General features: G+C 35.9%; 1 protein-coding gene across 3 annotated transcripts in view; it reads left to right on the forward strand.

Annotated features, from left to right (window-relative positions):
- rbfox1 (RNA binding fox-1 homolog 1) overlaps nt 1-12,554 on the forward strand; it is a 324,483-nt gene that overhangs the window by 110,115 nt on the left and 201,814 nt on the right. The window contains exon 1 of one of the 3 annotated variants that reach the window (XM_051102689.1): nt 3,363-3,795. The exons of the other annotated variants lie outside the window; for them this stretch is intronic. Coding sequence (XP_050958646.1) covers nt 3,778-3,795 — 18 coding nt within the window. The 5' untranslated portion in view covers nt 3,363-3,777. Of the gene's footprint in view, nt 1-3,362; nt 3,796-12,554 lie in introns of those variants that run through there. 3 annotated transcript variants of the gene reach the window in all.

Raw genomic sequence — 12,554 nt, forward strand, 5'->3', positions numbered from 1 at the left:
CACTAACTGCACTACGGAATTGTGGCAGAAATGTGGGATATTCATATTGAATTTTATTATATTGGTAATTTCCACCTGGTCTCATGACAAAAACATACCTGGGGGAACTTTTTCGCGAGACGAGAAATATATAACAATAAGTACATATCACTGCAGTTTCCAACAGAAATGTCCGCTGAGTGGCACTAAAAGAGTGTTTGTTTTTTTTCCATGGAATAGATGACCATACGTATGGTATGTTTTATAGTAAAGGCTAGATGTACAATAATTACAGTTTTTGCATTATTAAGTTTATTGTTGGGGTAGGTGTAGACATTAATAAAACATTGTCTAATAGGTATTTTCTAATGAATAAATTAAAACATATGGTAATCTAAATGTATTTAGACTACAGTTTTTTTATACAAATACCTAGAAACCATGTAGTTACAAGAAATTAATTTGCTAAGAAAATATTTTTTTTAGTGATATGTTTATCTAAGGTAAAAATGGTAAAGTGTAAGGAATACAAAAACGTGAAGTTCTGTCATGTTCTGACCATAAAGAGTAGTTTAAAACCACAATTCTACAACTTTCACTTAAGAGCACAAATCTGCCTTTAAACGTGAAAGAAATAAAAAATTCATGCTATGAACCATTTCATCCTGATCATTTTTTGGCCATATCGGCCAGCCCTATTAGCACTGCTACCTTTTTTTCTTTTCTTCTTTGTAGGTTATGTCTTTGTCATAATCTAAACAAATGAGATGCACTACTGCTTTAACGGTTTAGATACCATTTCAGACTTGTAGCTTTTTAATTGGGTTAAAGAGCACAATCGGACCGAGGAGACGGCAGCTGAATCGGTCTGCTCCATGTAAATGGACATGTCAGTAAGTGCCACTCAGTTCCCATGACCATTAGACCTTTCTTGCCCCGAAGTAAAATGGTTTAAAGAAATTGTATGCTGAAGTATGTTCGTTTTGCTCGGCCGCACAAACAATGGGCTTTACATTGTACCTGCCATTTATCTTTGTTTAATATGTCAACAATCATTTCTTGTTTTCAGAATGTTGTTCAGAGTATTGACCGGATCTGTTTGTACTAATTGTTTGATTTGGAAGAAAAACATTCCATCTTGTTGCAAATGTGCTATATTGCTTTTTATAGTCAGATAGTTCAGACTCTAAAATGTTATGAAATGAGCAGCGTTCAAAACCGGTCATTCCTGCTAGTACATTTCCATGCAGATATTATGTCTCAATATATTGAATAAAATATTTAAGATTTGTCATTTCTTTTTTAGTTTTTCTTTCTTAAATAGAAATTATTAAAAACCAAAACAGTTTTCCCTGTGCATATATATAAATATGTGACCCTGGACCACAAAACCAGTCAGCAGTAGCACCGGTATATTTGTAGCAATAGCCAAAAATACATTGTATGGGTCAAAATTACACATTTTTCTTTTATGCCAAAAATCATTAGGATATTAAGTAAAGATCATGTTCTATGAAGATATATTGTAAATTTCCTACCGTGAATAAGACTTAATTTTTGATTAGTAATATGCATTGCTAAGAACTTCATTTGGACAACTTTAAAGGCGATTTTCTCAATATTTTGATTTTTTTTTTTTTTTTTTTTTTTTGCACCCTCAGATTACAGATTTTCAAATAATTGTATCTTGGACAAATATTGTCCTATCTTAACAAACCATACATCAATGGAGAGCTTATTTATTCAGCTTCAGTTTACAAAAATTGACCCTTATGACTGGTTTTGTCGGTCACATATAATTTTCCATCCTGTTAGTACATCCTAATATCCCTTTACATATCGGAAGCCAGTTCCATAATGACATCATTCTCCCGGAAGTGACATCTTTTTGCTGAGGCATCAACAGAACAACAATCAATAAGTGTACAAAGTGTTTTTTTGTGGTTTATGTTAGGATAAGAATACAAAATCTATCTATCTATCTATCTATCTATCTATCTATCTATTTAATACTATGTAGAAATAATAAATAAATATGCTCTATGTATAAAATACTTTAAATTGTTCTCTTAAATAAGTTTTTAATGAGTTAAAGCTCAAAAGACACTGCATAACAGGAATGACCAGATTCCATTTGTTATCACTGAGAAATGTAATTTATTTTTGGAGCACTAGTGTCGTCTATGCTTTGCGTTATGCCTTAGAAAATCCCTCACCTGTGGCAAATCACTTTAATGCAGCCATATTGCTTTAATATGATACGTGTGTTTGTGTATTTGCTGTATGCGAGCCTGAGTCTGAGCCTTTAGCTTAATCATTTGTCCTCACACTCTCTTTCTGTCTTGTTGTGACGGTTGTACTTTCTTTTTATTGTTTTCCTTTTAAAGGGGAGTCAAATTGCTTCCTGAGGAGAATTTAATATTCAAATTTCCCTCAGAATTTAATTTCCCTCATAAATACACTGGCAAATCTCATTGCGTTTGTGTCTCACACGCATAAAACAAAAAAACGGACCTCGCTCAAATTTCCATTTTGTCCCCTCTCGGTTTGAAATCCATTTACGAAAAGATTCCCTTTTTTGTTTCCTGTTACTCTCGAGTTTCTCTAATACCTGCGCTTGATTAAAAACCCCATCCCTCTTCTAAACAATAGTAATGAGTTTTAGCCTCACGTGCGCTTTTCTAGATAGTTACGGCTGCGCTTTTTGGCTGGCTGCATTTCTGGTCTCTCAGTAGCAGTAGCGTGGTAGAGTCAGCAGATGGCTGTAGAAAAGTGCTGTTAGGAGGCAGCCAGTGCGTCAGAGCCAGAGCAACCCGAGCGGGAAGGCCTTGGCCCCAGTACACGCTGCTTTTATCTCCAGCACATTCACTCCGGACGAGGAGGAGGAGAAGAAGAGGGGGGAAAAAAAAACCAGTCCAGGCTGCAGAGTCAGGTGCAAGCTTCACATTTAGGATTTTTCATCCCGTCGTACCATTTTTGATCTTAGTTTACCTGTACATTTTTTTCTTTGACATCTTTTTTCCAGCTTTTTTGTATTTGCTTGAATCTCTCAGAGCTGAGATTGCAGTATTTTTTTTTTTTTTTTTTTTTTTGGAGGAAGTTGCAAGCTTATTTTTTTCGGTCAGTTGTCTTCTTACCTTCCCTCAGGACAGAAGATGAGTCTTTTGATTTCCCACTGATGTCTTCCCCCGCGCATCAGCTTCCGGACGACAGCATCTGAGGATCTGAGCAGCGTTTTGTTAGAGGGAAAAGTCCTTTTTGCAGGGGGAAGATCTGTTTCGGATCGTCCTATCAGCTGTGCGTTAACGTACACGTACCTTTGTGGAGCCTGTACTAGAGAAACCTACACCATCACTCTCTCTCTCTCTCTCTCTCTCTCTCTCTCTTTCTCTGGCACTTTGAGTGCACAGTTGTACTGGACTTCCTTGGTGCACGGATCTTCTCATTAAATAGATACGTCAGGAATTGGCGTCTAAGCAGGGGTTGTCAGTAAAAGGGTGAGGAGGACCAAGTGGGGAAAAGCAAGAAAGAGCAAAAAAAAAAAAAAAGAAGAAGAGCAAGAACAAGACTGCTAGAAGCATCTCAAACCTTGTGAAGTAGCTTCTTCTTCCTCCAAGTGTCAGTTTTAATAAGCTCTATTATAGTGATATAATAAATTATACAAAAGAACTGTGAGCCTGAGAGAGTGGAAACAAGAAGGATTCAGCCGGGTTTCCGTAGCTGAGCTCGAGAAGTTAAAAGAAGCTAAGTAAGGAAGCGTTTCCTCACTCCCGGAGAGCCCCTGACTCCTCGCTCAAGATGATGATGTATTTGTGGGTAGGTAACCGATTGTGCCACGTTCGTCGGTGTTTGCGGACCGCCGTGCGTGCGTATGTGTGCATGTGTCGTTATTGACGTTTATGTGTTTTCTCGTCTGATAGTTTGAGCTTGTTTGTTGCAGGACAGAAACGCGTTTGATCTTCTCCGCTTGCGATATGCTCTGTTGTGCTGTGTTTGTGTATCGGTTAGCAATCAGTCATTTTAAAGTTTCATCCCTCTCTCATCTCGTCCTTGGCGAGACTACTCTTTCTTTGGAGTAGAGAGTGTCAGAGAAGCGGTGCGTGACACGTTGATTCATAACTGCAGGGTTAAAGCACAGGAAGTCATTTTAGAGAGCTGTAAGCGCGTGTGTCTTGGCCTGCTCATTATCTGTCTCTTCACCTGCCATTATCACTCAAAATCAGTCCTAGCTGAGGAAATTTCGCTGCACTTAATTGCCCATGGAATAAATTTAAAGCACCCTGATGACTTCTTCACTGTGAGGGTTTATCAGGAAATTAATCTCATTTTAACAAATCTTAATCTGATGGGCAGTTCAAGTGAAAATAAGGAACAAGTTGATCCTTTACATAATGTGTCAGCTGGAGGTTGTTGTTTTTTTCTTTTGACTAGCTTTTTCTTTGAAAAGTGCCTTTTGAGCGATAAAATAATAAACACAAGACATAATAATAATTACAATTATTATTATGTCATTAAATTATCATTATGATGATGATAATTATTTTATAACAATATGCAGTTTATAATTCTAAAACCGTATTGCTGTTGTTATATTAATAACAACAATACATTTTCTTATTAAAAATAAATAAATAATAATAATAATGCAGTTTCTTTTATTATTGAAAATAGTTATGCAAGTCAAATTAATACTGTTATTTATTTTTAAGTACAGACGTTTTCTTATAATATGAATAATTCAAGTGAAAACATGCTTTTAAACTCTATCAGTAGTCAGAAGAGCTCAGAATCAAAAGACTTGATAAACACACAAGAACATCTCCAGTTACTTAGTCATGCAGCTACAGCAAACTGAAATTCTATATTAAGAAAATGAATATTGAATGTTTAATTGGAACATGGGTGGTCTGGAAGGAATATGCGTCGTAGAAAAGATTCAAGGATGAAATTTCCCAGGAGACGCAGGAATTACTGTGCTGTATAAAAGTATACAGTTCTTGCTAAATATTTAATTTGCATACTTTAAGGTGCCTTATGATGAGAAATTAACTTTTTTTTTTGTGCTTTTTTGACAGTAATGATAGAGGGATAACCCATTCTGTATTTAACTATATAAAATTAAATAATTAATTATTTAAATACGAGCTGTCAAATGATTAATCGCGATTAATCGCATACAAAATATAATTTTGAGTTTGCCTAATGTATGTATGTGTACTGTGTGAAATTATTATGTATATATAAATACACACAAGTTAATGTATATATTTAAGAGAAATATGTTATGTACAAAAATGTTTATTTATATATAATATAAATTATACAGATAAATATAATAAATACATATCCTTGTAAATGTTTCTTAAATATATACATGAATGTGTTTGTATTTAAATATACATAATAATTACACAGTACACACACAAATATTAGCCAAACTCAATCTTTTATTTTGTATGCGATTAATCACGATTAATCGTTTGACAGCTCGTATTTAAATAATGAATTATTTAAAATAAATAAATAATTTATAAATAAATAATATACTCTAAAATAAATAAATAAATAATTAAATACATACAAACATCTACTACTTTCAGAACAACCGTAAATTAATTTACAAAATAAAGCCAGAATAATGTTTTGTACAGAATAATGTCCATAACAAAATTATATTTGGTATGAATAATTTTGCAGAAGCGTGTGTAATAACACAAATAGTGTTCTTTTTAAGAGGCCTCCGGTGGCCATTTGACAATCCAGCTCAGGCTCTGTATCAACCCCTCAGTGTCAATTGCGTGGGTTACTTTTTTCTCAGCCACAGGGTTTTCATCTTAACACAGAGCATCGGCGCATTGTGCCACATCCAAACACTTCAGACGTTTTGATATAGTCTTAATTGCAAAACAGGCCCCATGTCTTCTATCACTATTGTGTCTGTAAACAAATAAATGAAATACAAATTGAAAAGAAGTTAAAGGAAGCAGCGGTCCACTTTTATGCACTGCTGTCAATTGGAGCCCATCAGGATGAGGAATGAATCACTGAGGTAGAGAAAAGACTGAGGCAAACAGCAGTGTCAGAGCTGCGCTGCTGTCCAGGCTGATGTTATTGCCTTTCTTACTATTTACTCCCCCCGCCTGCTGCTGGAAAAACTGCTGTGGAGGCACTTCTAGCCCCTTGTCAGAGTTGTCTTTCAATAGATGCTATGAAAGCAGTTTATTCAATTGATTGATAAAGGCTGCCCTCCATGATAACCAATAGAGGAGCCACAGGGCCATTTCGTGTGTAGGAGGCACATATTGCGACTTAACTTTGTGACACCAATATAAATAAACTCAAAACTTGCAAAGCAGGAATCTTAACATCATATAGTCAGTTCTTTTTTTGAAGTGCCACTCTTTAACCGCCCAGACTGTGCTTATGTAATGAATAATGAATAACATGCACCTATATATCTGTTGTTATTTATTCACTCTAATGTCATTCCAAATGTATGAATATGGCATATTTTTAAAGCTCTTTTCTATTCAACAATCCAATGACCAAAGTTAAGCCAAGTCACCTTTATTTATATAGTGCTTAATACAGTTTCCAAGCAGATTCACAAGATTAAACAGGGAAGAAATAAAATCAATAATTCAAATTTCATCAAATATGATGCAAATCCAGGCAGGTTTAAAGAGGTAGTTCACCCCAAAATGAAAATTCTGTAATTAATTAGTCACCGTCATGTTGTTTTAAACTCGTAAAATGTGGAAATGTGAAATCCTTCTTGATTTAAGAATTTTTAGATATTTTGGCTAGAAACAAGACTAAAAATCTAAGTAAGAAAAACATTTTTTGCAGTGTGATGTCATTATTCAGCTTAAAGGAGTCATGAACTGAGAAATTAAAATTCCCCTAATTAAGTTTCAAAACTTTCTCGTTAGTCTAAAATCAGCTTATATTGAAGCCGATCTGCCAAAACGACAGGTTGTGGAATGTGCCACTCTATGATGTAACAGTGTGGCTAAACACCGCCTCCACCAAAGAAGATCAGCGCCTGCCTGTTAGGCCCGCCTACCGATTGTAGTGTAAATAAAGAGAGAGGCAAAGCAGGTTTACCCAAAAATCAAACAATAAAGATGGCTCTGAAGACAAAAAGATGCTGTGCAGAGTCAAGTTGTGGATAAAGTTGAGTTTTTGCACTGCCTTCCTTCTGATCCCATCATTAGGAAAGAGTGGATGAACTTTATTTATTTATGATTTTCTCTTTTTGGTTGAGCTTTTGTTTAACGTTGTCATTAGAAGTACATGGCTTTCCCTTTACATAGATTAACAATGTGTTTGTGTGTTTAGAGAGAGAAGAGAAAGTGAGACTTAAGCTACCATAGAAAAATGTATAATTGGCCATTAAGATAAAGGTTTAAAGAAGGATATTGAATCTAACAATTCAGTATTGTAATTGTTTGTTTACATAATATTCTTTCCATAATTGTTTTGTATGCCAGTTGGACAGATTTGTATGAACATCAGTTTGTTTATTCATTCATTCATTAGTTTTTTGTTTTTTTTTTTTTTTGCAGGGCATTTTGTATGTACGGATATAGAGCTTATACTTTACAAGTGTTGTTAGATGAATATGTATGTAGCTGGGTAACAGATAAAAATGAGGATTAGGAACATTTGATGTATTCGCAGTGGATATAATTGACATTAATGCAAGACAATTCAGCATACACCATATGGTATTTATACACCTTCTAATTCCCTCTTTCTCTCTGACAGTAATGATGGGACCTGGGTGAGAACGCCGCACTGTCAGTTGCTATCAAATATGTTCTTATTTAATTAGCTGTCTTGCAGTAGAGCGCAGCTTATATATCATAATTCTTATCTAATATACTCAATCCTGTCTTATTTTATTTCACTGACTGTGCTGAAGTGCTTAACATGTCTCTGGTTTCAGAGGGCCTGGGCAAGTTGCTCTGAAAACCAAGAGCGATTGAATAGCATTAATGCTAATGCCACAGCCGTTGAGGCATTGCTGCAAAGATTTCAAAATTGCCCTTCTGATAGAGTTTTACAATGTATGACAAATCAATGCATAGCATTTTCATAATGAATGGCTTTGGCATTTGGAATGCCAGTCCCCGAGCAGGCTTGGTTGCTGACCTGTGACAAGAAGTGGTGTTATATTTCATTATATTCTACTGAGTTATACTCACTAGCCCCAGTCATGTGAGAGAGGGGCAGGCCATTCCTGACTGCTATCCCAGCATGCACTACTGTCTGTCTATCTATCTGTCTATCTATCTGTCTATCTGTCTATCTATTAAATAACAGAAAATTGTCTCTTAATCACACTATCATTTTTAAAGGGAGTTTGGTTAACTTGTGCAGTGTGAACTGAACCGCACTTGTCACTATGGTTACACAGAATAGAAAAGAAGCCTTGCTTCAGTTATTTGTTAATACTGAAGCCACTGCTGCAAGCCAGGGCTGTAACCACCGTAGCAGGGGCGTTTCCTCTGAGGAGGCAAGGGAGGCAGTGTCTCCTCAAAATATTGGATGAGAAAATCCTAGTACGAAAATAAAACATTACCAATATTACAAAATATAACATTAAAAATGTATGAACCAGTCGTTTTACTAAAGAAACATTGTAAAACAACGACACAATCAGGTAAATTTACAGCAGGAATCCATGTCTCTCTCGCCCCCCTTGAGACCATTGAGTTTTAACAGACTCCCTAAAGCGTGCGGTGGGTTTGGTGGGGGGGTAATTGAGAATAAATGGGAGAAAGTCATGTGAGAGTGGGCAGTGCCTCCATTGTGATATGATTGGATATGACTGGTTATGTTCGGCTGTGAATATGCGATAATTGTGATGCGATAATTGTGTTTGTGCGTCTTTTGCATACACAAATCAGTCTGAATGAACAATATAGTGGTGTTAATGGGAAGACTCATTTAAAAAAAAATAAGTAAACAACTCACAAACTTAGATATAACCACTTCGTCACATCAAAATAAGACTTAAAATGACATGAAAACATGAATATGGGAGTTTTCAGTGAGTTTTCAGCTCGGTGAAATGTAAAGTATATCTGGGTGTCTGTGAATAATATTTACAGAGCTTTGATGACTGATGATCTGAAAAATGTAAAAAATAGTTAGAAGTTAACTATTAAAAAGAATAGCTGAACATAAGTTCACACACACAAAAAAAATAGTTTAAGCTTGAGTTATATATATATATATATATTGAAAATAAATTGTTACTGCCTTGAGTTATTATTTTGGAATAAAAGTCCCCTCCAATAATTGGAAATGGCCAATGTGTCCAAATATTTGAAATTCCTGCACTGATCCCAGTGATTCCATTTCACAGCGTTTTTATTGTTAGGATGACAAAAAGCTTTTAAACAAGTGACATTTTCAACAAGGTCTGCCTCAGCAATCCAACAGCACTCTGCAATCAAATTAAATATATAAATATATAAATATTACTGTTCACAGAAGCAGAGCGTGAATTCTAGCGCAAAGTGTCTGTTGAACATTGAAATAGAGCGAGGTAAAATGGAAGTTGCAAATTATTTAATACTAGTCAACTGTTTTACAACAGAAATGTTAAATGACTGACAGCTATGTCCAGTGATGCAAACTACTCAATTTTTTCTCAAATATGGCCATTTTGAGAGAGGGGTAAAAGTTGCATGTATGAATTATTGTATCTGTGCATCTCTCTCTATAAACAATGAAGCTGTGAGTTTAGTTACTTCAAAGACAGCGATTTTACCTCCTCGTTGCTCAGAAATATAATGCTGAGAAGCTATTAATAAAAGCTGTGGGACAACAAGTTTCTGTGCTCCTAATTGTTTCTGTGTGTGCACTGCGCAATCTTTGATCTGTGTGCATTTGCAATGAAATCCAAGTATTCAGACAGACGATGGTGTGTGTTTATATAGATAGATAGATAGATAGATAGATAGATAGATAGATAGATAGATAGATAGATATGTTCAAGACACGGTTATGGCCTTGCTGCAAGCTGTTGTATGAACAGGACAGTTGTAGAGTCACACCTGTTGGTAAACACGGTTGTCAATCCCGAACTCAGTCTCTTTCCAAACTCGTCCTGCGCACCAGGATATTGCCTCTGAGGTTTACTTGCCATTGTCTGTATTAGATTACATGCGCACGAGGACAGATTTAAATGACCTGCCATGTCATTACCTGTTTATTCACGAATACTGAAAGCACAGTTGTGTTGGTCATTATCTGCTGTCATGAAATGACAGTTTGTGGCTTTTTTCATCGGTCTGTTATGATGATTGATGGAGACAGGTGGCTGTTCTTTACAGATGGCAACATATCAAAGTGGCATCATTGTAATGACAGAGCAGCCTATGACAGATATCAAACCAAGACTCGGATGCTTTAATGTTACACTGCACAAAATCCAAAACTTTTTTATTCCCTGTTGGACATTGAAACCTTTCATCTGATTCCACCGTGCCTGTTTTTTCCCTCCTGGTTGTGATGTGGCCATGACAGTTTTAATCTGATTTATAAAATGGAATATATGTGTATATATATAAAAACCTCACAGGGACGAAACCATAAATGCAAAGAGAGAATAAGAGGAAATTTAAAGATGACTTTGCTCAAATCAATGACATTTTGAGAGATTGTCTGCTTTGTTATAGATATACTGAAATCATTACCCTTCTAATGAAATTTCCTGCCAGAGAAAACAAAAACGTGAAAGCACTACAAGCTCTTTCATAAACAGCCTTTATTACATAAGTATATTCATCACCATAAAAGCATCGAGCCTATACACATATGGTCTAGAGCTTTGCAGTAGTGGAGTTTTTTATTGGTGGCTATAAAATACAATACACCAGCAGCACATACCACAGAGAGGAAGAAAATCACTTTAGCGCCTTACACTTTTTCGCGCTCTCGGATAAAACGGTCAGGCCAGGAAAACACCTTTGTGATAACAATTGCAGCCAGGCAGCCTAATGCACTTTGAAGCCCTAGTAAAGGCCCGGATGAAACTGGAGATTATTGCCATTTTGAGAGAGATCAATGAAGCTTTGCTAATAATTCACTGTAGGAGAACCTCTGGGGATGTGGTATTTATCTACAAATATCAGCTCTGGCCAGACCAATTGCAGTGTTCTCGCCTCTGGTGCCCACACTAGTTCAGTTGACCTAGTTGATATTGAATGTTTCCTCTTGACTAGAAGGGGAAATCAAGAAAGAGAACGAGAGGAAGGAGGAAAATAAAAAACATGATTGGGCTAATGATGTTATGTGTTTGAACAAATGGGGACATGGTGCAGTCCACTTGATGTTAAAGGGTTAGTTCAGCCAAAAACAAGAGCTCTGTCATCGTTTATTCACCCTCATGTTGTTCCCTAGCCACTTTGCTCTGTATAATTAAAGTGAAGAAGACTGGGCTTGTCAGGCTCCAAAATAAATAAACGAACAAGTAGTTTAAGTAGTTTAAAGAACTTTTCCAAATCCTCAAAAGTCAAATGATAGCTTTGTGAGAAACTGAAATTTAAGTTATTTAACTGAAAATGATCAAAAACTAATCACGATAATTTTATATTGTCTTTTTAGAGCTTGACAGTCGATGACACTATAATACACTACAATAATATCCCATTAGTTAGTGGTAGTTAATGCATTAACTAACAATGAGTAATATGTTTTTTGAAGTATTCTTTTTTTTATGTGTTACTTGGTACAGTTCATTGTTTTGTTCATGTTAGCTTAAGTTTATTAAGGCCCTGTTCACACTAGTGCATTTTCGTTTTAAAATGGTGTTTTAAAATGAAAACGATCTTCACCTACACTTGTGTTTCAGGCTGCGTTTACACTATTGTGTTTTCGTTTTAAAACACATTTTGCTACGGTTACGCTCTGCATTTTTGACCTTCGAAAATGGAGACTTTCGAAAACACTGCAGACCCTGTTTTAGTTTGAAAACTCCAGAGCTGCATTTCAGGCTACATTTACACGACACCAATGTAGTCAAAAACAGAGATGTTTTTCCCTTACGTTTTTAGAAAGTTTCACATATGCACGACAACGTTTTCTAAACAATTCGTGTTTACACATATTCAGCGAAAACTGCCAAAAACGCTGTATTACGTATGCCAGGTCAGTAGTTGGCACTTGTTCGCACGTGCCTTTGAAATCGACACACACTGCGCATGTCTACATACCTAATATGTACTACACTCACATGACGTCACCGTTTTCAAAGATTCCCGTATTGGGTGTTTACATGGAAACATTGGTGGCGTTTTCAAAAACTTGCACTTTATTATGCGTTTTCAGTCCCCAAAAAACAGTTGTGGTGTACACGAACAGGCAAAACACATGAAAAGTTTCCCATTTTTGGCTGAAAACGTTGTCATGAAAACGTTGTCAGTCTAAATGGATCAAAACTGAGACTTTTGAAAACAATGTTGTGGCTGCCCACATTTGCTCTGCATATCCTTGACGACCATGTAAACAATAACATTGTGCTTATTGTTGTACCCATAGATATACAGTATATATGTACA

Source organism: Labeo rohita, chromosome 3, assembly GCF_022985175.1.
Source record: "Labeo rohita strain BAU-BD-2019 chromosome 3, IGBB_LRoh.1.0, whole genome shotgun sequence".
Classification (NCBI taxonomy): Eukaryota; Metazoa; Chordata; class Actinopteri; order Cypriniformes; family Cyprinidae; genus Labeo; species Labeo rohita.